Source organism: Enoplosus armatus, chromosome 15, assembly GCF_043641665.1.
Source record: "Enoplosus armatus isolate fEnoArm2 chromosome 15, fEnoArm2.hap1, whole genome shotgun sequence".
In the NCBI taxonomy this organism is placed as follows: Eukaryota; Metazoa; Chordata; class Actinopteri; order Centrarchiformes; family Enoplosidae; genus Enoplosus; species Enoplosus armatus.
This window is the reverse complement of record NC_092194.1, coordinates 10,981,121-11,008,813: the sequence shown is the minus strand read 5'-3', so window position 1 is coordinate 11,008,813 and position 27,693 is coordinate 10,981,121. Positions and strand designations below refer to the sequence as shown.

At 40.5% G+C, this 27,693-nt stretch overlaps 2 protein-coding genes across 4 annotated transcripts; one reads left to right on the top strand and one right to left on the bottom strand.

The window, feature by feature from the left end:
- Positions 1–306: 306 nt before the first annotated feature.
- itpka (inositol-trisphosphate 3-kinase A) lies at positions 307–11,061 on the bottom strand. The gene is made up of 7 exons (XM_070920170.1): positions 10,310–11,061; positions 5,639–5,735; positions 5,067–5,280; positions 3,734–3,938; positions 2,586–2,687; positions 2,066–2,137; positions 307–1,389 (listed from the first exon to the last, which is right to left on the bottom strand). The coding sequence occupies exons 1-7, from the start codon at positions 10,724–10,726 to the stop codon at positions 1,117–1,119; spliced, it is 1,380 nt and encodes a 459-aa protein (XP_070776271.1). The 5' UTR covers positions 10,727–11,061; the 3' UTR covers positions 307–1,116.
- A 1,761-nt stretch (positions 11,062–12,822) lies between these two features.
- ivd (isovaleryl-CoA dehydrogenase) lies at positions 12,823–20,081 on the top strand. 3 transcript variants are annotated; one of them, XM_070920106.1, is made up of 13 exons: positions 12,823–13,121; positions 13,922–14,019; positions 14,051–14,117; positions 14,198–14,249; positions 14,321–14,490; positions 14,605–14,698; positions 16,162–16,292; positions 16,490–16,588; positions 16,754–16,845; positions 17,181–17,262; positions 17,410–17,514; positions 18,096–18,168; positions 18,954–20,081. In XM_070920106.1, exons 1-13 carry the CDS (start codon positions 12,990–12,992, stop codon positions 19,085–19,087), a joined length of 1,329 nt encoding a protein of 442 aa, XP_070776207.1. In that variant the 5' UTR covers positions 12,823–12,989; the 3' UTR covers positions 19,088–20,081. The 3 variants fall into 3 exon arrangements, with proteins under 3 accessions (XP_070776207.1, XP_070776208.1, XP_070776209.1); XM_070920107.1 differs by lacking the exon at positions 14,051–14,117 and having other exon boundaries at positions 13,922–14,011; XM_070920108.1 differs by lacking the exons at positions 13,922–14,019; positions 14,051–14,117.
- The last annotated feature ends 7,612 nt before the right edge of the window (positions 20,082–27,693 follow it).

Here is a 27,693-nt window from a genome sequence, read left to right as displayed (position 1 = left end):
AACTCGTCTTGCTCACAGTGCATATTTTTTACGGCCTGGTGCGTTTTATTCCACACCCACTGAAAAGTTTTTTTTTCTGAATTCTTTGTCGCTGAGGGTGTTATGCCTCAACCAAAAATGCATTCTATGCAATATACTGTCTTTCACACTTTCAACTGTGCCCAAAATAAATCAACATATATTGCTCTTATTTGTGTGAGTTTGATCAGTTACACAGAGTTTTGCCCCAATGGTGCAACATGAGTCCTGGCTAACATATTAAAGATACCACAATAGTGTTTTACTATTGAAAATAAAAAATAACAATATTTTCCCTTTTTTAATTTTTATATACACTTTCATTCATTTCATTTGCAGAACATCTCTGACCAAACAATGTGCTACAACAAACAGCGCAGCATCGAAATCCAACAAGTTCTGCAACAGCACAAGAAATGAAAATAATGAAAAGTTACATTTTTAAGTTTAAATTAAAGTTTGATTACAGGAATAAAATCGGTGAAAGAAATATAAAAGATAAAAGACAGTTTGTCAGAGCAGTGACACAGATCATACACTATAATAATTATACAGTATGCAGTACTATATGGACCATGTGTTATGGGTTGTAGTCATATGACTGTCTGGGACCCAGTCAGAGTTTCATGCTGCTCAGAATTTACGCTTTAAATATTACGCTTCCAGATGTAACATCAGGGCTGAGGGTTCGGTGGTAATAAAGAGTTTGTGGCATGTGATTGCTCACTTTCTCCTTGTTTTAATTCATGTTTCAATGAGCATTTCCTCCACATGTAACATCCCATCCCTGAAACTGAAATGCAGAATCCCTGCACTTTCACTTCTGTTCGTTTTGTAGGAAGTTAAATTAGTGTCAGTTAATTTGCTCAATCGTTCAGAAACTAGTGACAAACTCTCTGCTCCTCTCTGTTCAGTGTCTTTTCTGTCAGTGGCTTCATTATGAAGCTCTTCTTGGGCTACACTAGACATTGTTGCAGCATTTCGGTACTCTGCTTAACATAGAGCATCCAAAGCAAATCAATATATATGAAACCTGCCAAAGGATCTCTCTGTGGTGTCCATTACAATAGCTCCTTTCAATCATCTATAAGTCAAAGGTCACTGACCATCTGTTTCTGTAGTTTGGCTATTTTCTTTGGTATCTGAGCAAAAGGTTTCTTCACTAGTCCCTTCACTGCTTACAGACTCCAGTGTGTGGATGAGGTTTTCCAGCCCCCACAGGTAGCCATCCTCCCGGTTGCCCTCCTGCCAGGGAATGTCATGGTTTAACGTCTGGCCTGCTGGTAGCGCCGTGGTCTTGCCAAAGTCAATAATCCAGACCTGGGCATTGCCCGTGTGGTCATGGATAAAGAGGAGGGAGCTGCCAATGACCTGCGAAAAACAAGAAGGGTTTCGTTTCTTTCTTCTGCTTCTGTTCATCCATCAATCCATAAATACAGATGGGTGACAAATTAAAGGAAAAAACAGAATAAGCAGTGATTCCCAATCAGGGATACTTGTACTCCAGGGGGGTACTTCTGCAGTAGCAAGGGGGTAAGTGCTTGAAAATAATGGATAAATGGCCGAAATGTCTACCTTCAGCCACTTAAAGTAGCAGTACAAACGCAAATTTGACCATCCACCTAAGCATTGACAGTCAAATTGTATGAAAACATGATTGTAGGCTAACAATATCAGTTTTATACTATTAATCATAAACATCCAGTTTAAAATCAATTCTAATGTATTTGGAACGACGGGTGGTATCAATGAAGGACTTTATCTGACGGGTCCGTGGGGGTCACGAGAGGTCACTGGATGTTTTGATGAATATTAAAAAAGACATCACAGTCATCAGATCTCAACCCGGTTAAACACCTTTGAGAGATTTTTGACCAGCGTGTCAGACGGCGTTCTCCACCACATCATCAAAATACTTGATGGCGGTAGATGGTAGATGATGTTCAATCACTCAAGTAGAGCTTCAGATGACGTTTACCACACTTTCTTGGGCGCTTTATGTTTGTTTTTCCTTTAATTTGTCACTCATGTTGAGATCAGTCATCACCTCGTGTCGCTTGAAGAACTCTGACATCTTCATGGCCTGCTGGATCTCCGTCAGTCTGCTCAGGTAAGACTTCTGCGTTTCAAGAAAAGACAATAACAGGTGCGATGTGAAATACTCAAATAAAATACAAATATATTTGAATCTGATTCCAGACATTAGAAGCTACAGTTGTAAACGGGGTGTAGACACAGTGTATATTTGGGAAAACTCGAACAGCACTACAGTGTGAATATTTGCTTTGTGCAATGTAGTTGGAATGACTTTCAGATAAAACACTTTGAGGCTGTTTTCATTTATCATCAGACTGGCCCCAACCTTCTTCAAATATAAGGACTGCATTTACAAAATCATTTATATTTGTCCAAACACTGAACGCGGATGTGAGAGTCTACTCGAGTGGTGTGTTTATGCCTGCAAGACTGCTCTGTGTATATGCACAGTGAAGTATGATTTGTGTGTGTCATCACATGCACGAGTACACCGCATGTGTTGGTGCAGGAGCTAACTGAGTGCCACGTACTATGATGCTGACGTTCCCTCCAACAAAGTCCTTGAACACCTGGATGACGTCCTGCTTCGACCTGGTTTTCTTGAAGTCAGTTCGACACGTACCGTCACTCTTCTAAAACAGAAGAAAGAATAAGATGTTACACAATGAAATGACTTCAAACCAAAATCATTTACTCACAGAATGCAGCATATTTTGTCGAGAGACAGACAGACTGTGTGCCTGTGATTGGACTGAATTTATGCGCATTCTTTAAACCTGCCATAATCTAATTTACATTTTTACAAAACATCACCTGATAAAGATGATATAGTGATTGTGTTAGAAAACAGCTGTCTATTCACACGTCCAGCAGACACAAAGCAACAGTTTATTTGGAGTCGTGTTTCTGGCCACCTTTAGGTCCTTAACAAGACCAGAGGAAAATAATCTGGCTCTTTAGCTGCTAAACGCGCTTCCATTTTTGCACTTCCTCCCCTTCCTTCCATCTCGAAGTCAATGGGGTTTCTGAATGGGTTTTTGGTTAGACTCCTGAAATAAGGTCTGTGGTTAACACAAGCTAAAGACATTTTCACGTTTTGTTCTACAATATAAAATAGGTCAGTAAATACCTCACTTGTGAATTTTGAAGCTTTTAAGCGTCTTAAAAGAGGCGGTTGCTCACAAGTGGCTAAATGAGACTACAGAGGTTGTCGGGACATTAAACGTCTTCATGCCGAACACGTAAACTCATCTACTCACTAATCCGCCTTAACAGTCTCGTTGTGTTTATACTTGCGCTCTTGCAAACTATTCTAACTCAAACTTTGCAATTGACCAATAGCTAATTCAGGTCACACTAAGAGGAACCAGGGCAATGCTAACTTCCAGGGCGGCCTACAAAAACACGTCCTCCCTGAAGCACTCTATATGAAAATATTAAGTAGAGCAGCTTTAATTCATCCATGTAAGGGTTCGCTAAATGCTTCTGCTTCTCAGTATATGCATTTTCTTCCCATTCACGCAACCATACGCATGGTGTTTCTCTGTAAGTGTATTTTCATTCATATCTAACCTCCAACTTGTCTAGAGATTCACCCAAGACATTCTTCCAGCCATAAGCCAGCTCTCTTCAGCGTCAAACTACGAACATCCTGTTAATGACGTGTTAATAGTGTCACCTTGATCCCTTCTATCCTGAAGCCCAGGGTGTTGGTGGAGCTCATGGTCTCCCTCCACTGCATGTAGCGAGGCTTGGTGACAGCTTGTTGGGAGTGCTCCAAGGGAGTCGGCCCTTTGCCGTCCACCTCCACCATTTTCTTGTACAGGTCCTCCCTCGGCTTGGGCCTCTCCCGCGCCCTGACGAGCTCCTCCTCCAAGTACGTCCTGAAACAGCAGGAGGAATAAACCCTTCAGGTGCAGGAGCTGTATGTTTACACACTGCTGTGTCCTCGGCATGTAAATAAATAGCAATGTTGTTTACTTTTAGGGTTTGTCCTGCATCCACTCCCTTAGTTATTAAGATGCAAGATACATAGTTAACAAAAGCACACTGTTCTTTAAATGAAGCCAATGTGACTTTAATATATTTCCACTGAATAAAAATATCCACAGGGCTTTGTTAACAATCTAAAATAACTTACAGAGGACTTTTCCCTTCTCATTTGTCTTCTGCTGCACTAAAAGAGAGACTCTGCTGGCAGACAGGAGAGCAGCACATTCATACTCACCCACAGATGTGAATTTCAGTTTCAGTTTGTGAGCTACACTTCCTCTGTGCTGAAGAGGGAAGCTGCGAGGAGACTCCAGCACACAGTGCTCAACTGTGTGAGAGTCTGAGTGTGTGTTTGTGCAAGTTAGCGGTTTTGCAACTTCGTGGTTGAGAGTGTTTTTGACAAAGGGGAGTCTCCAGGGACACCCTGAGTGTGTGCATGCATATGTGTGTGTGTGTGTGTGTGTGTAGCCTCAGAAATACAGACACATACGCAGACGCTTAGACAATAAAAAGATTTGTCCAAGTGTGGGTTGTCATGTGTGTTTAGTACACATGTGTGTATGTGTGTCTGATTGTTGTGTGTGTATGTTGAACCGGAAATAAAGCTGTCGGGGGGGAGTGAGTGTCCGTGCCTGCACGCCTGAGCTTGCATCAACATGTGCATGTATACATTCATGTGTGCATTCATGCATGTGTGTGTGTGTGCATGATATAGTGAGGCACCCTGCCCGCTGTGGCAGGAAGCCAAGCATGTAGCCTGCAGTTACAACAGGTGTTCCCTTGTAAGGCGAAAACGCTTCAGGCAGCTCGTACTGTCACCAGTCTGCATGTCTCATTAATCCATAAAGAAACAAGGAGATCATCCAACTTTATCATTTAAACTGGCACTTAGTGGAGCAAAAAGAAACTGCAAAGAAATGTCTCTCGTTTGACACAGTTACACGTTTGGTACATAAATAGAATAACTAAATGCACTAATACCTATCATAAGTAATTAAATGAATACCTTACTTCCTTACCTCACTCCCATCTTGCAGTCCATGACATTGGGAAGGTCAAAGTTCGCCAGCAGGTCGGTCATGTGAAGGAAAGACTCTCCATCTTTTTCCACAGTGCCGTGATAACTGGGCACAAACGGGAGCAGCGCGTCCTCCCTCAGCTTCTCGAAACACTGCATCTCGTTTTCAGAGAACTTCTTCAGGATGGTGCCCTCACCTGCCGCTTTGAAGTTACCTGAGATGAGAGAAAGAGACCGGCGCTTTTGAATTTCAAGCGCTTCAGAAGACACATTGCCCTGATTCGGAATCCAAGGGAACATTTGGGGCGTTACTGTGAAATTCGGGAGCGTGTCTTTAAGCTGGAAAATGTTTGTGTCTGTTACACAGAAACAGTGTGAAAGGAAAAGAACAGATCCAACAGCAAGCATCTGCCTGCCGTGACTGTGTCTGACCTCTTAACCTCCATTTTTCTTATTCCATAAATCTGTCAGGCAATTTGAACAACACGCAAAATAAATACCAAAAAAACCCCATCTATTGTCAAAGACTAGTAGTATCACAAACAGCACAGTGATGGTCTGAACACGTCGTACCTTTATGGCCGGCTAGCTGAACCCAGTTCAGCTTTCTCCTCTGAGTAGCACTGAAGGGCCAGTGGACGATCGTCTTTAACTTCCACCACGGCTTGCTCTGGAAAGCAAGAAACAAACAGAAGTGAATGCAAGTTTTGGGGTCTTTTTGTGCATCCTTGTTCACATAAACGATCTGATAACAAGAAGAAGTGCGGTACTGTAAGGTCACAGAACCTCGGTCCACCCCGTACTGTCTAAATAGAAATCTGATCACATAAGCAGTTCTACCCAGTAAATCTGATGCCAGGCTTTCTGGTTTTCCACTGCGTGAAGCCTCCAATCTAGGTCAGTTAAATGCCATTTCTGTGGAAACTCATATCAGCACCCAACATCTCTACTCAGCACCTTCAGCTTGGTGTGAGGATTGGGCTTGCACCTTTGATTCACACAGAGAGAAAGTCTGAATCTACTATTTAACATCTTGAACGTACAGCTCAAGACATTTTTCTGGTTGTATTGCTTTTATATTCAAGAGGCATTTAGAGATTCACACTGCATAAAACATGCAGCATTTGTCATCTTTGATCAAATGTAAAAGGGTTAACACCAAATACTCAAGTGTGACACTGCCCTTGCTGCTGGCCTCTCAACTCCCACTCACTTGTTAGAGATGTCTGATATTTTTTGGTGTCGTATGACTGTTTGTAACAAATTAAAAGTACTGAATCCTGAACAAAGACAAAACAAAAAAACAAAAAGATGGCTGATGAGTGAATTTTCTTTTCTTGGCAGAGATGTTTACTTTTTTTCATGGTTGTTTGTTTAGTTGTCTACTCCCACCACCCTCACTTTCTCCTTCTCTGTCTCTCACTATACACACGCACACACACACACACAGTAAAAAAAACAACAACACAGGAACAGCTTGCATATTTCACAGAGACACAGTAGTGCTTCACACTTATGGGGAGCTGCCTGTTTTATTCCCTCCAAGAAAACTGACCATGTCTCACATAACACACACTTCAGCACTGAGAGGATGATATATATTTCTATACAATCAGCTAAAATATAACTATTGGGAGAATCAGCAGCAGTACATTGGAGAGGTCATTTTATTCTGTGTGTTCTGATTGAAACAGGATATGAAACAGGGACTGACGGTTCACCATCCTCACTAATAGCAGAACTGTGCCGCAGCCAGCCAAGTCTCTCTTAAATGTCAGGTGATATGCTTCGCTTCACTGTGCCACTACTTGTTTACTGATAATATTGCGTTGCGAAGGTGTTCAGACTCTCACAAACGAGCATTTGTTTTATTGCTGCGAGACTTTTAACTTTACTGTCAATCAATGCAACACTTGGTGAATATTTGAAAGTGTGATCTGGAGTCATGTGGTGTTTTATCCGCAGCCCGAGGGGGAATGGAAACTTAGATCGGAACTCTTTGAGTTTTCATGTAAACATAATGACCCTGCAGCTCCACGGCCAATATTTATATTCTACACACAGTCTGACTTTGAAACTTCATGTTTCACACCACGCTGTCCCAGGCTAGCCTTGATGACAGAAACCACAAGTGTTTGTACTGATAACACAGCTTTCACTCTTGAAATAACAGGTCTGCTTACTGTAGACTTGTGTTCAAGAAAGCACAGTGCATCAAAAGCTGCCTTAATACCAGTGGTAGAAGAAGAAGTATTCCGATCCTTTACTTGGTAAAAGTACCAAAACAACAATATAAAAATACTCTATTACAAGCAAAAGTTCTGTATTCAAATTTCTACTTAAGTAAAAGTAAAATGTATCTAAGTAAAGGTACTCAGAAGAATGCAGAAAAATGGCCCCTGTGACGGATATATATTATTACATATGACATTGTTGTTGGTACTGATGAATATATTTTACTGCTGTAGGTTCTACTGGTCTGTGTGGAGCTGCTGTACTTTTAGCTACTGTGCTATGCACACAGTTTAGTCCAGCCTACGGGGGTCTGGCCTCTACAGAGTCACATTATGAATCTGAGGGGTACTGAGATGATTAATGGGGCAGGAAAGAAGACAATTTGTAGTCATTTTTTGGAAACTTTCCCTAATCTTTCATTCTGCTTTTTGTGAACTATTGAATAATTGTACCTCTTTGGGCCTTGAACTGCTAACAACTCATAGACAGCTGAAACTACACACTGCCTTTTTACAGGGCATCACAAGCCAAAAAGGGAAACACACTGGTTTAATCCTTAACAATGTATTGTGTACACTTATCGTGTTTTTTAAATGTAAAATCTTAATCTTAAAAGTAACTGTAAAATATTGTGGTCAGATAAATATAGTAGAGTCAAAAGTACTACATTTCCCTCTGAAACGTAGTGAAGCAGAGGTATAAAAGTGGCAGCAGATAGTAATTGTACAGAACTTGAGTAAATGTACACACTTAAGTTCCACCACTGCTTAATACAAAGATACACAAACCATGCGAGGGTAATAACGTTTTGTTTACTCTCACAAATGAAAAGGAACATATTTCTAGGGTTAGGCTAATGTTTGCTCTCTGTTTGGTTTTGTTCGACAGACTCACCTTTTCTTTGTAACACCGGGCCTGTTGTGTGCATGACACACACACACACACACACACACACACACACACACACACACACACACACACAAACACCACGTTGATCTTAACAGTCAGAGTAGTTGATAGCAATGCTGCAATCAAAGACCACTGGAAGCGAACCAGTTTCCAGGGAAAATATGTGACTCACTCGTACAGGTTCTGTTGCCCAACCATCACAGCTCGTGTCTTCCATGTGAAGCTGTTAAGTGCTAATGGTAAACCACTGCAAGATTTGAAATGACACCTGCTGTCTGCTCTCTACTCTGTTGTATTTCCACTAAAAAGCACTTTTCTGTGCTGTACTAGGAATTATTAATCTGTATTATAAGTGCATTAAAACATTGACACCCATACTGACACACAAGTGTTTTTGACTTCCTGAAGTGGTTCTTTGTTAAATGTCAAAGGTCTAAATCGACTACTGACCACAAAAAAACATGATTACACAATGATACGTTAGCCTGCACTGCACTGTGTGTGTGTGTGTGTATGGGTGGGTGTGTGTGGGCTGAAGGGGCAGAAGCAAAAAGAAGCGGCTATTTTCAGAGGTGACACAAACATATTTCCATTTTAAGTTACGTTAAAGAGCCAATAAAGAGCTTGAATGGACTTTTATTTTGGAGAAGCCTTCATACTGAGCATCACATGACACTCAACAACGCTCTCTCTTTCTCTACCTCACACACACACACGGACTTAACAGGCAATGTGTATTCAGGCTGTTTAAAAGAAAAGTGACAGCTGCAGACCTTGTAAGGAGAAGGCAGAGAGAACCGCACCGTAAAGACAACACACCCAATGAGAGTGTAATGTGGTGACAGTGTGGACAAAAAGCAGACTATGTTGTAGACTGGAGAAACCAGGAGGTGACTCATGATGATCGCACTCAATTTCCCCGCAAATCACATGAACATGGTCCACTAAAAGCTCGACTGAAATATATGTCGATCTGTTCAAATGCAGAAAACGAGAATTTGTGCATCTGAACAGCACTGTTTGACTGCACGTGTTTAACAACACTGACACTTTGTCAGCCTCATGTGAAGCTTTATCAGGCGAGAATGTCAAAGCAAACAAAGGTCCACCCTCAGCGTCTATTGAACTAAAGGCTGATCCTTCAACACGAGCCTGTGTGCTGAAGGAGGGACGCAGTGTTAAAAGTCAGGACTTGTTGATCTGACATTTAACATGCAACAGATGCATTTTTTTTTTATTATTCGTATTAATGTACATGAGTTGCACAATAAATGCCACTTTCACACTGATAAGGTTTGTGTTTTTGAAATATTAACTCGTAATTAATTTTCACCGCGAGGAGTTTTAAGATAATAAGCAGCAAACAAAATGATGTGCAACAAAAGCACAACTCTGCCACACAACAAAGGTTATCTGTCTTTCAGCCGCTTCTTCATGTTGGTTTCAGTTCATGCAGTTATTCAGATCATTAAGGTGATGTGAAAGGTTTTGATGAGCCATTCAACATAAGGAGAGATAATGTGATTACAGTGGGGACAAATCAAATTTACTGGAGATTATCGTGCGCTCTCTGGCAGGAATCTAAAGGTTGTTTAATCTTTCTTTTATATTACATGATCTTTAACAAAAAGAGAACAGTAGTGTGACTCCGACTTCATTTGACAACTCAAAACAACCTACATGAGCGCAGAACAGACACAAAAGGTGACTTATTTCCCGTGAGAGAACTCACTTATAAGACTGTTTATGGGACTTAAAAAATCAACCAAACAATCTTTGAAAAAATGTTGACGCTGTGATTGCCTCTTCTCTGCAGTCAGATAGATCCCAGAGGTCTTCTGAGAGGAAGTAGTTTGCTGACTGCTTATGTTTATGTGCTTCACTGTTTCTTGTTTTCAAAACATCAGCTCTTTACTGTAACTGGGTAATTACAGGGAGTGCAGACTTGAAAACAGGGGGGCAAGGATGGCAACTTGAACTGGTTTTGTCCCATGATGCTCCGAAGGCATTATATAACAGTAGGTGATTTATACAAACAATGAAATACAGTGAAATGATTCGCTGGTAAACAGTCTGAAAGTCTTTACTACATTGTCTCACCTCTCCGGTGTCCACTAGGTGCTCCAGAGTGATGATGCCTTTGCTCCTGCTCTCGTTGTCACTGAGTAGGTCATCCTCGGACTCCACGGCGGAGGACCCTGTGGAGGAGATGGACGAGTTGGACAGCTTCCTGCGCAGGGGGCCGTCCACCACATCATCCCAGTCCTCCTGCTGCATCTCCCGGGAGCAGCCGCCTCCCTCCGGGGTGATGGTGACCTGCGGCACCCGGCGCGCTTCCATCACAGTCGGCGCTCCGGCTGCGGACGACGGGGCGACCTGAGCGGCTTTCTGAATGAGATCATCGCAGATCTGGGACGACTTCCCGGCTGTTCTCCGCTCTGAACGCGAGCCCTCGTTTATTCCAGTCCCAGAGAGCCCGAAGTCCTTGGAGGTCTTTCTCCTGCACTCTTTGGGCATTGGAGACCTAAAATCCGTCGTGAGAGCGCACGACGAGAGGCGCAAAGCAGAATGACTTCACCCGTCAAATCTGGTCATTTCACTTCCAGAAAGGCAGTTTGGGTTCAGGTGCTCGGGCGGTCCTCTGCGGTACTTCCTCGTTGGTAGTTGTCCGAGTTTTCACGCGTGAAAACGCCTCTGACAGCCCCTCTGCTCTTTGCTCACTGTTGGAAAGGGGAACCCCTCTCTGGTGGTGGTGTGGCTCGCGCTTCTCCGCGCTTTTACACACACGCGCGCGCCGGCGCACTCACTTACACAACTGTACAATGTTTATTATCTTCCGCATTGCCTCTCTCGCTTCCTGACTGCGAATTTAAACCAGCTGACGGCTTAAGTTTTTGTCTCGCACTTATCTACGACACTAACACGAGCCTGAAGATTTAAATCATGATGTGTTTAATTTATCAGCTGCACAAAGATAACACGTCGTTTTAGTTGCTTCTATCGAAAGACACGCACACTTACATGAACCTCCCTTTAAAGCTGTCACACAAACTAGTGTCATTCATTTCAAATAGAAAATAAACTAGGCGCAGTCTAATGCACACCCGGTAGATAAAAGTTGTAAAACAGTTTGATTTAAGGGATTAAAAACATTTATATCTTAGTACTGACAGTGTGTGGAATTTCAAAATATAATCGAATAACTTATGTGGACATTTTAAAAGCGTTCAGTTATTGAAATATGGTGCTATTAAGAGGAAGTTTAGAGTATTCAAAGTTCAAAAAGTCTTTATTATCATGTCATTTTTATCCAGGAGGCGACGCTCCTGTGCGGTTTCACTGCTGACAGCTCTCGATGTCTTGACAAGAAACAATCAGAGCTGAGAGGAAAAAATGTGAGGTGTGAAACTGGATGATTAACTAGTCATTGTGAGCAAGTAAAGTTATTTTAGTTTTACACACTGCAGCATCCTGTATCATGGTATTTTTCAGTCCTGAGTGCAGGATGGATGGACTTCAGGTGTGATCAAAGCAGGTGACATCAGTTAAAGTCTGTGAGGGTTCATTGTTTTGGGTTTATTAAGGGTGGATACTGAAGGCGGGCTGAGGTGTGAGATCCACAGTCAAAGAGTGATGATGGGTGAGAAGGAAAAAGAGGATGGGGTGGCGGCCATGGCAGCTTGCTACCAGAGCTTTGACCCTGCGGTCTACCACAATATTGTACTTAGTAAAGTAAATACTAGTTACTTACAACCACTGAAAAAAACATAGTAGGGTAGGTCTGAGAGTTAGTTCTGTGTGTTTGTTCATTACTTAAATATGAACAAATAAATTAGATTTCTATTCACAATGTCAGCCAGATGAAAGGCAGAACAAACACTAACAAGAGTTAAAGCTTTTTTTTTTTTTACAGCACTGACGCTGGATTGCCAACCAGGAAATGCAGCCAGAAGCTTCAAAACATCAAGATTTTAAAGCCTTCGTTGTTTCAGTTTTGTACTCATATGTTGCATATTCCTAAATGATTATATTTCATCAAATTGCCACACATTAAATCTGGGACCAGGTAGTATCACAGCATGGAAACACAGTACACATGACAGGGGGAAGAACAGGAGGCCCTGGAGGTCATTGGCCCCTGAGTAGGTTATTCATGTCACACACTAAGAGACGCAAAAAATACTGTTTGTCTACATTTAATTCAGTTTCTTAGAGAAACTGATGTGGTTGACTGTGGCTGACTCAATGCGTTACATTAACGCACATCTTCTGGACTACTATCTTGCACATTGTAAATAGTCTTATAATTCATACTGTGCACTTCAGCACATTCTCTGGTAAATATTTAGCATATAACAGTGGGCATTTACATATTTCTTATTGAATTTTTATAATCTTTTTTTCATGTCTTATTGTCAATCTTCTATTTTGTATGTATGCTCCTTGACTTGCAGTACTTACTTTATCTTTATTATATTTTGTGTAATTTGTGTATGTGTAAATTTACTTGGCAATAAACCTGATTCTGAGTTTTCAACTGCCAGTTAACTGATCTACTTATGTAAACTCCAGTCCAGTAGGTGGCGTTGGTGCGAAGAAACAAGAAGGAAAAAGAAGAAGAAGACAACGACTGTGTTTTTGTTTGTGGGATATAGTACCGGAGTGAGACCTCTTACTTTGTCTCTGCTAAAGGGCAGCTAACCCGGGGTCTGATAACCATCCAGCGCGTCAACTATAGGCGTGTTTCTCACCTTTTACCTTCAGGTCAGAAAACAACACTATGTTTGCCGTCAGAAACGCTCTCCGCCTCGGCTCCAGGTTATCCATCCCCGCGGTGGCGAGGAGAGGATGCGCCGGGGCTTCCATCCCGGTGGACGATGTGGTGAACGGACTCACCGACGAGCAGATACAGGTTAGCCACACTGGTTAGCTAACAAGCAACACAAAATGCACTTGTCCGTGCAGATAAACAGCTAGCAGTGAAAAGAAAGAGCCCTTAAATTCACGTTAAACAAAGCGTAAGTACAGTGTGGTTCAATAAGTTTCATGGACTGTTAAAGGACGCTGTGCACATGACGTGATGACATAACGTTAGCTAACGTTAACAGTCGCAGTAAGACCTTGATGTTAGCCGACCTAGCTAACCACCTAGCAAACAGATTCTTCGCACTGCACAGGTACTTAATGTCAGTCTAAATTAGTTGTATTTGCTCGCATGTAAGTATGAAAGCAAGTGGCACTAATAATTTATCTAGGGGCAGAGTTACAAGCTTAACCAGCTTGATTTAGCTACCACTATTAGCCCTGATAGCTATAACGTTATCAGCTAAGCTATCGAAATGGAAAGATAAGTTAGTGAGAGGGAAAATGCTCATCCAAACTTGCTTTCCAGTCTTGCTTTATCAGTTTAATGCAAGGTGACAGCAGGCCAGTGGTATTTAGTACAAAGTGAGAGGGTCTGGCTGGGAGGAGGGCAGGGGGTGGGGTTCATATAAAGGATTTGATTGGTTGAAAGTGGCTTTCCTCCAGACCAAGGCATTATGATGTTGAATGTACCTGCATGATTGTGAAACATCTAGGCACATTCACCTGTAACTCACACAGAACATTTGGCTCCCCTTGTTTTAGGTGAAACTGACCAGTGTCTCAAATAATGACCTATATGAATCAGTTATTTGAAAGTCTGTTGTTTGTGTCGTGTCTTTTGCACAGCTCAGGCAGACGGTTCGTAAATTCTGTGCAGAAAAGCTTGCACCTTATGCCGACGAGATCGACAAGAACAATGAATTTACACGAATGCGGGTGAGTTGAAACGCATACCTGTGGTTCCCTGATTGAGTTGAATAGTTCAGGAAGTGTTGGCATTGTCATGAACATGAAGCTGTACTGGCTGTCATATGAGAGTTGTGTATTTCCACATGTACATTTACCACCAAACCAAGAGCAGGATTTCTGTCTTGGTAACTTTTTGCATTGTCTTTCCACCAGGACTTTTGGAAAGACATGGGGGAGATGGGACTCCTTGGGATCACTGCCCCAGGTAAGTCTGGAGAAAAAAAACATTCTACATGTAGAAGTAGTTGCATTGCTAACTCTCTATATCTTTTTCAGTGGAATATGGGGGCACAGGATTGGGCTACCTCGATCATGTCATTGTGATGGAGGAGATGTCACGAGTGTCGGCAGCCATTGCTCTCAGTTACGGCGCCCACTCCAACCTCTGTGTCAACCAGATGGTGCGCCACTGCAATGAGAAACAGAAGGAGAAGTACATGCCAAAGGTCAGAACCAAAACATCTCATGATTTACATTTTAAAGCGGTTGAAAAATGTATAAAACCACAAGCTAAGATGGATTCAGTTTATCATTCTCATCATGGTCTTTCCTGTTGCCAGCTAATGACAGGAGAGCATGTAGGAGCTCTGGCCATGAGTGAGCCCAATGCCGGCTCTGATGTCGTAGCCATGAAACTCAAAGCCAAGAAGCAAGGTAGGACACCAAAGAGTGTGATTTATTCCTCTATATTTTATATTATAACCCTTTTCTTTATTGCTCTCATATAGTTTCTAGTACATTCTCTTTATCTGTATATATTTCCATCCTTGTGCTACTGCAACACTGACTTTCCCCTCTGGTGATCAATAAAGGCTTGTTTTTGTAGTTCATATATTTATACTTTCATAAATATGTTTTACCGTCAAATATTGCTGAATATGCTCTGGTTGCTCTGCTGTAAAGAGACAGCAGCAAAGCGAAAAGTTCCCACCTGTTGATATTTTATTCCTGCGTGGCCACAGACTGATCCTCTGACAGATGGCGTATCCTGTGTTGTGTATGTATGTATTTGATTTTACACCATCTCATCGTCACACCACTTCACTGACAAGCAGCTATGCAGCCTGATAAGAGAAGTATGTAGGCTGTTCATTTTGCAGCCTCGTAGAGGGTTCAGAGACGGAGGAAAACGTTTCATCTCTGGCACAGCATGAATAGAGCTAACTATGTTCAGATCTCCTTAATTTTGCTGTAATATTTTTTGCAAACCTGCTTGTAGTCTATTTTTGGAGCCTCATTTCCTCGGCTAATGAACTATCATGAAGTGTAGTCTCTGTATGCAGCAAAACTAAGATCTCTCCCTTTGATACATTTGTATTTCTGAGGTGGTTTTAGACATTTTACAAGTACTATGTTTGGCTGAGTCAATTTGTATTTTCTCCAAAAACTTCCCACATACTGCTGCTCTGAGTGGAGAGAGTGGGCTGAGCATGAGCCAATAAAACCAGCTAAAAGAGAGTGAATATTAGACTTGTGTTTTGGCCACCTGATGAATGTGACTCCAAAAGAATTATGTTGCCAACAGGTTCACTGTATTAACTTAAAAGGTGATGATATGTCAAATGGTGTGTTCACAACTTGTTTCCACTGCCCCCAAGTGGCCTAAAAAGAACTCAGTTTATACAGGTTAACGCACAGGATTGTTACAGAAGACAAAGACATTATCAGTGCCCTTTATGTTTCTTAAATTAATGGATAATATCAAAGCAGAACATTTAAAGCCACCTGTAGAAGGTGAACATGGTCACAGAAATGCAAATATAGCCGTTATGATGCTCCACTAAGTGAGTGAGTGCTATTTGCTCAAGGATGTGGCTGGCGTGGTGGCTGCACCTTACCTCATACCTTGTAAAAGCTGATTTTGAATTTGTTGAGTTAATGATAGAGTAGTGGTGCCTGTTTGGTTTATACTGGTTGAACCAGAGAGAAAATATGATGACCTAAAAAGTTTTATGAGGAGGTAACTATTAAATAACCACAATCACAGGTCTGCACTCACACCTTCACTCTTTTAACCCATGAATAACATTTTATTAACAGATGGTTTACCATGGACCCAGACAAATGTTTTTCTGTATTAGTTCATTTCTATTTTGACTTTGTATTTTTCTCTACAGGTGACTACTATATTCTGAATGGCAACAAGTTCTGGATCACGAATGGGCCAGATGCCGACGTCCTTATTGTTTATGCAAAGACAGATCCTGAGGCGAATCAAAGAGGCATTACAGCTTTCATCGTTGAAAAGGTAAATCCAGTCAAGTGAAGACGTATTCTTCTCTGCCTCGGGATTTACTTGTGGCTCAGGGGACGTGGTGGGTGTACATGTTTTGGTCTGTTTCAGCTCTGCATTCTGTTGAATGAATATGATACGAAATTATGTGAAAGGAACAAGAATCGCAGCAATTAAAAGACTTTGTTTGTACTCGTATGCATATTTTGTAGGGAATGCCAGGATTCTCCACAGCACAGAAGCTCGACAAACTGGGCATGAGGGGATCCAACACCTGCGAGCTGCTCTTTGAAGACTGCAAAATCCCAGGTGTGTGTGTAAGTGCACGCTCTGCCATATGTTCACTCGTGTAAAATGGCAGGATCCATACATCATGTTTTGTTTTGGCTCATTTTCTTTGCACGTGTGTCGTGTGATCTCTTATCAAGTAGGCCAGTTTAGTTTAAAATCTTTGTGTCCGTCTGTTTGTTGTAGAGGAGAACATTCTTGGTCCGTTAAACAAAGGTGTTTACGTGATGATGAGCGGCTTAGATCTGGAGAGGCTGGTGCTTGCATCAGGACCTATTGGGTGAGTCCACACAAGAAATATGGCTTAAATTAAAATGGGGACATTACTTCTATTGTAATTACATATTGCAATATGAAAAGGGTAATTTTTGTGCTCTCTAACATATTTATAACACATTTAGTTTTGCATAGTGCTGTCTGTTAGTTGCCTGAATCAAGTCCAAATACTCATGTCCATTTCTTTTTACTGATGTACCTCAAAACTCTGCCTGGGGTTTTCTCAGGAAATCATTTGTATGTAAACACACGCCTGCAGCTAAAAAAAGCTAGTAGTTAAGTATCCTTTGAATGAGACTCGTTTGTTCGGCAGTCTTTAACATTATCATTACTTTTCAGCATCATGCAGGCAGTTGTGGACTTTTCCGTCCCCTACCTTCATGTCAGAGAAGCTTTTGGACAGAAGATCGGACAATTTCAGGTTTGACCTTCAGTTTTCACTTTATACAAGAAAGTAGTGTTTGAAGTCACAGGAAATATACTCCGTAAAGTGTAATGTAATGCGTCTGTGAAGCTGTAGAAGTTAAAGGTGAAATTAACATGATGTTTTATGGTCATCTGATTGCAGCTGATGCAAGGCAAGATGGCCGACATGTACACCAGGCTGAGCTCCTGTCGGCAGTATTTGTACAATGTTGCCCGGGCTTGTGACAGAGGACACTTCAGTGCAATGGTGAGAATATGTCCACTCCTGCAGCACCCTGTTTAGAAAAAGATTATTTACGTTAGGTTATTTTGTATAACTAATATTTTGAAATTATCTAAATGTATCTCTTTGAACGCTGTTCTGTGCAGTTAATTCCATACCTTTTGATCTTTAAAGGTATTTTAAAGGCTTGAAATGACGCATTTAACAGGTTTAATGCCAACATAATGCATATCATTTGGAATATTTTGACCTATGAAATTCAAGTCAAAATTCAGCTAATTATTATAATCTCAGATAATGATTTGAAGTTTTGAGTTTTGGGGAAAAAACTCTTATTAGTGACCTGTAAAATCTTTAACATTTATTTCATGTTATGTCATAGTGTCAGAAGGTGGTTGTGTATGTGTTTGACCTTTCATATTGTGGTAAAATATTGTTTAATTTATTCTATTGTGCAGAAAAAGTTTCTATGCCTCCCAAAGACTTAACTTGAATAAAAGGTGTTTTATTTTATTCTAGTCATTCCCTATGTCAGCATCTTATTTTATTTATGTTTTCCTCTCCGCTGCACACAGTGATTTTGTTGACTTGTGCTGTCGTTGCAGGACTGTGCTGGAGTGATCCTGTATTGTGCGGAGAACGCCACTCAGGTTGCGTTGGATGGCATTCAGTGTTTGGGTAAGTGCCAAGAAACTGAGTGGTTCAAATGAAAGCTGAACCTTAAATATGAATTATATTAATTATTGTATAGATATTAACAATATATAATAGAGAGAAGTGGGACTATACTGTATATAGTATGGATGGGTAGAAGCCAAGAGGTGTGGCTTAGTGGAAGTAATGAAATAAGGTGTAGAGAAGAAATGTAACTTCATTTTAATGAGAATGTTTGACAGACATGAATTTCTCTCTAGACACGTTACATGCAGTGTTTTTGTAGTTACCTTATCAAGAATTTGCCTCTTTGTGTTCATGTTTTATCGCCTGTTTTATTGCCATTCTTACCTCATGTCAAGCTGAGAGTGCACATGACACATTATTGCCTTGTTTTGCCAGTAAATGCCTTAATTTTACAGTATTTTGTACACAGAATGTAATAGTTTATGCAAAGAAATTACCATGTCAAGTTAATTCATTTCCTTTTTATAATCTTTATAATCTCGACATTTTTCAAGTTTTAAACATATTAACGTTGTAATTGGCTGACTTTATTACATTAATGTAGTGTAAAATCACTCAGTAATATATATGTAGATTAATTAGGTTTTTGAGTATGATTTATTAATGAAACTATGCTGTGTGAAATACACATTGGTTGAGTTATTCCAGCCATGCAACACAAGTTTGATCGGTAGCAACTGACAAAGATGTTAAGAGCTCAGCGTCTGTATATGAATTTGATAGCATGTGTACTCTACAGCATCCCGCTCACTAACTTTAATTTATGTGTCACTTGTCAACAGGTGGGAACGGCTACATCAACGACTACCCCATGGGACGATACTTGCGCGATGCAAAGCTGTATGAAATCGGCGCGGGCACGAGTGAAATCCGCCGGCTCATTATTGGACGAGCCTTCAACTCCATGTTCAAATAATCAGAAGTGGAAAAAAAGGCAATCGACTAAAGACTGTATGAGTGGTTTGCCGTGGATGAACACAGTTACTCACACCCAGGGCCTTATACTGTATGAACTGTTGCTACCGTTAGATTGTCACACATGTCGTCATGAATCATTGTCACCTGCCATTTTAATTCATATATATAACAAACATGAAATCACTCAGAGTTGACTGGGATGTTACAAGCTGACTTGCAACCAGTAGAACAAATTAAATGTTGATTTAGTATGTTGAGTGGCCTTGATGTCATTAAGTTTTTCATATTAGGTGCACTAGTTGGAGTTAGGTTGACTGAATAACCACTGAAATGCCAATGAAGCAATCCAATTATAATTATTTAACTGTTATAAAGGGGACAGTATCGCAGATTTTCTTCTTACGTGATGAAATGAAATCATCTTTTGGGAATGTATAATGCAGTGGTGTAACAGTCTGTCATTTTTAAAATTTCATCATTGTGTTATGGTTTATTTAGGCCACTTGTATCGTCTTAAACACTCCGTCTACAGTTTTGGCATCAATAATTGTGATGGCTGCTGTTTAGTTTCTCCTTCAACAAACCACGTTGTTGTTTCAAGGGTTATAAGAACGAATGAATTGTGAATACTGAACCATCACTACATAAGATGAGCTGATGGATGTGAAGCTAATGACTAAGCAGGTTGTGCTCCGGGACACTTTGACACTCAGACAGGCCACTGTTGCTGCAATAAAACCTGAGAACATCAGGTGAAGACTTCCTCTAACTGTTTCTGATCAGTAAGAAAAACAGCTGATGTTTGAGTGATCTGCTGTAGAGAATTAGCATTAGAAAACTGTCTGTACAGTCCGCTGGAGAGACCCTCCTAAAGATCTGTTAGTCTTCTCTCCAAAGGACTATTGGTGTCAGATTGTAGATGTACAGTGTGAAAATGTATGAAATATAGTAGTTCTGTTTCCAGTAAATAAAAATAAACATTTTTTTTTTGATTTTGTGTCTCTGTACTTCCTTAAGGATCACATTTATGTCCCACAAGCACACTTTCTTTTACATGCTTGGTCATTTCTTAATAATTAAGAGCTAAAGCTTAATTTCCAGAAATGTAAAAAGAAAACTCTGAAGTCAGACTACAAATGTATGACTGAAAGTCTGGGGACTTGAGTTTAAAAGATTTTAGGAGGCAGGGAGTGTTTGATAAAAAGATGCCACCAGTTGCATTATGGGAAATGTAGGATCCTGCATTTTTGGAGTTTTGACCAACTTAATGCAAGTGCAATACACTAAACCACTGTAGCCCTTAACAGCTGTCATCACTTGTTATACAGTAGCTCCTTCATCAGGTGCTGCCAACGTGCAAAACTACAAAATAACACTGATTTTTAATGTTGGTGTTTATGCTAAATAAAAAAAAGAGAGAAAAAAGACCAACAAAGGGCAGACTTGACAAACTGGATACAGTCGATGTCTACGTCTACATCTTCTACTTCCCACACTGCCTTACAATGTATTGTATTTTTACTATAACTGACTACATCGTCTGCAGAAAAGTGTCTCATTGCTCTGAAACTATAAGATAACACTGATGTGTTGTGAGATGCCAAATATACAGTAAAAAGATCAACTGTTTCTTTTAATTTATGACAAGTTAAGCATCTATGCTTCTCAAGGTTCAAGCACTTTTTCAAGAAAATCATTGTTTCTATGCAGAGTTACATAAAATAGTTAAACACTAGGTTTTTTTAATATTCATTAATTTTGTGTGTACAGAATAATTGACATAAATATGTAGAGTGGCGGAAGAAAGATTCAGACCTTTTATCAAATCCTGAAATATAAATATACTCAATTACAAGTAGAATTACTGCATTCAAAAAAGAAAAAATTGCAAAATGTATTGGCCTCTGAAATGTAGAGGAGTAGAAGTATAAAGTAACATGAAATGGAAGTAATCAAGTAGAGTAAACACCTCAAAACTGTACTTCAGTATAATGCTTGAGTAAATATTACTTTCAACCACTTACTATAAAATAACATTCAAATAAGTATTACTTTTATGAAGTCTTGCTATTACCATGACTGCTCCCCTGTTCTTTTGAAACTATGACATACTCTTCTTTCTCAAACTTGAAGGACTTCTCCTCTGGTCATCCTTCCCTCTCCCTCTCCCTCTCTCTCTCTCTCTCTCTCTCTCTCTCTCTCTCTCTCTCTCTCCCTCTCTCTCTCTCTCTCTCTGTCCATCAGCTGTTGAGATGATGGATCATCAGCTTATTGCCTCCAATCCATCTACTGCCATTTCCCCTCCATCAGCTCCCAGGGCTCCGGCTGATTGATGTGCAGAGGACTGTCTGGTTGGACTTTGATTCTGCTCAGTATTGCTCCGCTGTGTGTCGTTCACGTCGCTCTGTGATAAAACCTCTCAGCGCTGAGCTGAAGCTTTAACAGTATTCAGAGCTGGTTGTTTTATTTCTCGACCCTCCAGTGGAGATGAAAGACAGGAGATGACTGATCTTTGTGTTTCACATGCATCCTGTGATAAAGAGAAACTCTGTAAAGAAAACTTACATGCTTCTGTAGTCCCTCTGTGCCCACTGAACATAGAGCTCCTTGTTTCTAGAAAAGCTGAAGGGAAGATTGAACTATCCCACAGCATTTGAATAATACATGGGAGTTTGGTTTCAGGGTGAATTTTCCAGGAAACAAGTCGGATTTAAACGTTAGTATCTCACAAACACACTGGACGAACTGGACTGGAATGAAAACTTTATCTTGTAAGAATGTATGCTCTTAAAAATTCATCATACATTAAAAATAAATAATATGTGATGTGATCAGAGACACTTTCTGGATTTGATTGAGAAAGTGACTTTATGTTTATATTTAGTTGATGGTTTACTTAAGTAAAAGTATACCACACTATAAAAATATTCAATGCATTCAAAATGTTATTTAGGTGCAGGAGTATGCAGAATGGCTGCTGTGAGGGTTTTAGTGTTGTATCATTGGATCATTATTATTGCTGCATTAACATTTAGGAAGTGCTTTAATGTTTTAGTTTGTCAAAATGTAGATAGCTGTAACCACTCTCAGGTAGTTTAATCTATAACAATCCATCATATGTTTTAATCTGATCGCATGTTAACGTCTTAATCTGCAAAGCAACAAGTAACTTTAGCCGTCAGGAGATGTAATGAAACAAAAGTACAATATTTCCCTGTGAAATGTACCGCTGGTGATTAAATTCGAGCGACATAGTTATGATGAGGGAGCTGTTCAAGCAAAAGCAGCAAAGCTATAAACAGTAATTGATGTGTGTGTGAAGAGGAAATGTTCTTTATCATTAAACACACTGACTTTTCCTTGTCTTCATCTCCTCTCTTTTTGAAACTGACCTCAAACGAAATACCACAAGTGTTCCTCCGATGTTCTCAAAGACAATCAATCAATCAATATGCCAGTTTTCTGAAATGACAGGCGGCTTATTCTCCCATCAAAACACACGATGACAAGATGAAGGATGGGAGTTTACTTCAGAGATGATTGTGCATCTGCGACACACAGAAGTCACTTCACAGAGAAATAATCATGTTTGTTTTTTAAAATGTCTTATCAGAATATACTACTATAGTATATAAACCATTATTGTTTAACATTAATTCTTAAAATATACAATAGGCCTGACATACTATCAGATTAGGTCTAAACGCTTACCAATAAAGGGTTTATAACTTGTCACTAGCTGCTTTCTAAAGGGTTAATCAATCATTTAATGCTTTGCAGATCAGTAATAAGTGATTATGATTCAAACGTCCACGTCTTTGTGAAGGAAGCTGCTGTGTAACTTCTGTCAGTGGAGAGTGCTTTGTCCTTTCAGCTGTGCGGCTCTTTATTAAGCAGGAAGGACTCCTCCCTTTAAGGGAGAGGTTAAAACTGAATGCCTTATTGTCAACTGAAGGTTTCCCTCCTTACAGTCAGTGTCGAGTCTGAACTTAATGTAAATAAATGTGGGTTGGAAGTGATGTCACCTCTTTTAATAAATACAGGGAGTCAAACAATGCCATGAGAGGGGGGACATGCAGAGCCAGCTGGAAATTAAACCAGCAGGATGCAAAATTATGGAAATATTGACCATTAATGAATTCATGTGTTCATAAAGGGCTTATACATTTGAACTACAATGTCTTTATTAATGGTTAACAAATGGTTTACTAAAGCTTTATACATCAGTTATAAGCCATTATTAAGCAAAACGTTTGGGTTGCTCAATTGTAAAAAACCCTTTGGGTGATCGGCCCACTTACTTGGCTCAATATCCATTTAATAACAAGTAATTTAACATTTTACAACTTGTAAATGCAGACGTGATGAGAAACCCAGATGAATTTATTAATGTATTATTACCAAATAGAAAAGATAAACACTGGACACAAGGATTTCCCACAACCTGGCAAAGTTGTTCCTGTGTTAGCAGCTCATAACTGATCAATAAATCATTATTAAAGGACATCAATGAAACAACTATAACAAATATACGTTTTATTAAAGGGCGACTTATTAGAAAGGATGGTTGATATCTATTTAATGTATGCATAGTACAGCCAAGAGAAGGCTACTTGGAAGTTGCAGTAGTTGCTCAGACTAAATGTTAATGTATGCAAACATGTGTTGTACCAGCACCTGTCTGAGATTAATGTTCAATCAAGATGACTGTTCATGTTGCAGAGGTCTCCAGTTCATACACACAGAAAATTAATAATGTGGTTCCCCTCAATCATGTATGAAATGCATGTATTTGTGTACTTTATTTTACTTTGGTGAACTAAACAAATACAATCAAGTGAATCAAGGACAAGAACGTTTAAACATGACAACCCAAAATCTGACGAACAGTTTCTGCACATGTTGTGCAAAACAAGCCCATTAAGTGAAAACTCCAGGTTCCACAAGAAGAAAGTCACATGAAAGAGAAACAAACTCCTCTTCATCAGAGCTCCAGGAGGCTCCATGCAGTCACATGTCAGAGCAGGTTTCTGGCCCGATGGGCCACCGGTCCTTCTTAGAGTCCCGAGCGGCTCTTTCAGCCGCTGCTGCCGGGGTTAATACAAGTGTCAAAAGAACAGGGCTTAAAGACATTAACTAGGTGAAAGCCATCTGTCAGCCGCAGCGGGGCTGCTGGGGGACGGTGACATGTGGACGGCGCGTCCGTGGCCCTTTAAGAAACTCCATGTTTTCGCTACATGATGCGTCAACATAAAAAAGCGGATGATGCTGTTATGTAAAAACACGCTGAAGTGAGCCGTAGTTTGCAGGAGCTTGCTGAACGCTTAGCACGCCTCGCTTCGTCCTTTAAAACCAGCATCGTGGTTGAAAGTGGACCGACTGGGGGGGGGTTTCTTTTTTACGCGTCGCGCGCGGAGCAGCGCAGTTTGGAGTTACAGGAAAAAAAAAAAAGGTTTCAGCCGATCAACTCAACATGAGTCGTCCTCTCTGTTTTCCTCCTTCACTTGCGGGAAGCGTACACCTGACGCATCTCCCTCTCGCCCTGTGGAAGTGATCTTCCTTTTTTAAATCCGTCTCTGCGGAGTTATTTTCCTGCTTACAAAGAGGTAAGACTCCGCCGCCCTCAACTCTTATCGCCTCTCGGGCTAAACTGAAAGTGTCAGGCAGGACGAGACCGAGCGATGAGGCAGCCCCGGGTCGGGCCAGTGTGTCAGCTGTAGAGACACACAGAGAGACGGATCCTCGCTTTTGGTGGTGAAACTTTTTTCGGGGATCTCTGTGGCTTCTTCCTCCTCTCGTGCAGGTGGCACACTCTTGTCTGTTCGTGGCGTACACGGTGAGTGGAGCCTCGAGCTGAGAGTCCAGCTCGTGATCGCAGAAAATGTCACACAAGCAGCTTCTGTTGGAGTCCAGCTCGAGGCTCGACTCTGCAGCGGGTTATTGTTTGTATGTTTAGTGACACTAACCGAGGAGCTGAGAGCTGTTTGATACAGAGTAACTACAGTAAGGTAGCCGGCCAGTAACACCAGGAAAACATACAGAAAGACTGAAAGGTCCTGCTGGTATTTACTGGTTATTTCTTTTGGATCTAGAGTGATTAAACTATTAGTTAACGTAATTTGGGATGATCGATTAATCGTGTGTCATTTTATAAAAAGCAAAAATACCAAAAAAGATCACTGCTTCCAGGTTCTTAAATGTGGATATTTGCTGTTTCTTTCTGATGATAAATATCTTAAATATCTTTGGCTTTTGCACTTTAAGTACATTTACCCAAGTAGCTACTTTACTCAAGTACCATTTTGAGGTACTTGTACTTTACTCCAGTGTTTCCATTTTATGCTACTATGCTTCTACTCCATCACCTCTCAGAGGGAAATATTGTGCACTATGTTTATTTGCCAGTTGTTGTTGCTTTGCTGATTTAAGATGTGAAAAGCATATAATTACAAATTACAAACTGTACACTTAACTACCCAAAAGTATATAAAGTAGCTTAAATTAGCTCCTCGTCAACCAGATATAACATTAAAATGCTCCTTATATGTTAATGCTTCAGTAGTAATAATCCAATATTATAATGTATGATGATTTGAAGCTGCCATGGGCCATTCTGCTTGCATAACGTGTACTTTTGATGCTCTAAGTACATTTTGCAGATACTTCTGTACTTCAGCTGGCCAGGAGACAGTGTTCGGTGGGTTTCTAGCATCAGAACGAACCAGTCTGTGTCTCAGATTGTGGGAACGTTTGAACGTGATCAAGGAAGGCACAGAACAGATTATTTAGAGCTGGATCACTTTTGAGGACATTGCAGTGTTTTAAGGATCCGGCCTGTCAGAGGAGAGACTCTGTGGAGAAAGTGATCTGTGAGGAAGTGATGTTTTTCTAAATTAACAGGGAGTCCCCCTCTATGTAGGGCCCTCTGATAGAGGAGATATATGCTGAGGGGTAACCCCTATGCTGGAAACACTCATTTCATTTCATTTCATTTCAACACGTTATCAGTGTGCTCCAGTCCCCTTTTTCCCTTTGGAAATTTAAAACTGGGAAGCACCTGATTCAGGCGTTTCAGTTTTGTTACAACAAAACTTGTGTATTTTAACTTTAGATTATTTTCACACAGTGGTTGTGGTACTTTAATTAAGTCAATGATCTGAATACTTCTTCCTCCACTGTTGGCTGGATAAAACAAGCAAATTGAAGACTTCAGCTTGGCCTCTTGTGATGGACATTTTTCACTTTTTCTGACATTTTATAGATTACATGATGAATTGTTAAATCAGAGAAATGATCATCAGATTAATCGCTAATGAAAATAATAGTGAGTTGCAGCCCTGATCTAATTTGTGAGAAGCTGATCACCTCCTGCTGTAGAAGGCCAGTGAGGCGTACAGGCTTTGACATGACAGCAGGGTTATAATGCATTACATACAAGTTGCCTAGTGAGTTCTTCAGTATAATGGTGTTTGTAAAAGCCTCTTGTGGACAGAAAAGCCCGACAATAGAGCTTCAGTTCTGGAGGTCGTGGTAGATTTGTGTCCAGTCAGTTCTCCACAGCCTACTTTGACAGGCCTGTCATAGCAGCATGTTGAATAGAGGTGCAGTGCCCACACACGTGAGCCATAAAGCTGGACATCAATCCTGGACATAATCCCATTATTTCTGGAGAAGTGTCCTGTTGTGGCCATAGAGAGGAGGAGGAGGAGGAGGAGGGGAACGTGCCTCCTGTCACCCAAACACACTGTCCTCCCTGCTCCTCCCAAAGGAGACAAGTACTTCCTGCTCAGATACAAGCCTGCATGTGCTCAGCAGAGAATTGAATAGAATAGAAGAATTGTGGTTTATTGTTCATATTATTGTGTGGTTCATCTTGCAAAATTACATGCATAAAAAGATATTGTAATATAGGAAATGATTTTCTGAAAGTGAAAACAACATCCCACCCAGTATGAATGACTTTATTGTTCATGAAGTTGCATTGGAAAAGTACACTGACATATCCCACTTTTACAAAACGCCCCACAGAGTGATGTTAAATATCATCTACAGGAGCTCACACAGCTCATTTGGCTTGTTTTTTCCCCCGGATTGAATTCAGTACAATCCACCGTGGGTCTTTTTTTTTTTTTTTTAAACAAATTTACTTTTGTCTGCTGTCAGCCAAAGTGAATGACTTCATTTGGGCAAGATTTGCATGGCCACGTGGCTGTTGGACTGTAAGTCACTGGGAAACCTGTGTGTTTTTAAATGCATAGTACACTATTAGTAGAAATAAGTTAAAGCATAATGACAAGTTGTAGTTGTAGATGTGTGCCTAATTGTTCAGGTCTCACTACTAATCAGATTTTAAAGGATAATTTGGGTTTATTACATCTTGAGTCTTACTTTTGTAATTATTATCATTCCTGTTGGTGATAATAACATTGTACTCACCAAGATACTTGCAGAGATCGAGGCTGGATTAACCTGCCAGGGGGCCCAGAGGCAAACTACTGGGTCCCTATCAAACCTATTCCTCCCACATTTATTTAGGAATATGCAACATACAAGAACAAAACTGGAATTATGAAGACAAGGGTGTAATTCCCTCACTTCTGCAGT

Coding starts and splice junctions, on each gene's coding strand:
- itpka (XM_070920170.1), bottom strand. CDS start 10,726: ATGCCCAAAGAGTGCAGGAGAAAGACCTCCAAGGACTTCGGGCTCTCT. Junction 5,281..5,638: donor TCAGCTAGCCGGCCATAAAG/GTACGACGTGTT, acceptor CTCTCATCTCAG/GTAACTTCAAAGCGGCAGGT. Junction 3,939..5,066: donor GACTGCAAGATGGGAGTGAG/GTAAGGAAGTAA, acceptor CTGCTGTTTCAG/GACGTACTTGGAGGAGGAGC.
- ivd (XM_070920106.1), top strand. CDS start 12,990: ATGTTTGCCGTCAGAAACGCTCTCCGCCTCGGCTCCAGGTTATCCATC. Junction 16,846..17,180: donor CTTGCATCAGGACCTATTGG/GTGAGTCCACAC, acceptor ATTACTTTTCAG/CATCATGCAGGCAGTTGTGG. Junction 17,515..18,095: donor GAGGACACTTCAGTGCAATG/GTGAGAATATGT, acceptor CTGTCGTTGCAG/GACTGTGCTGGAGTGATCCT.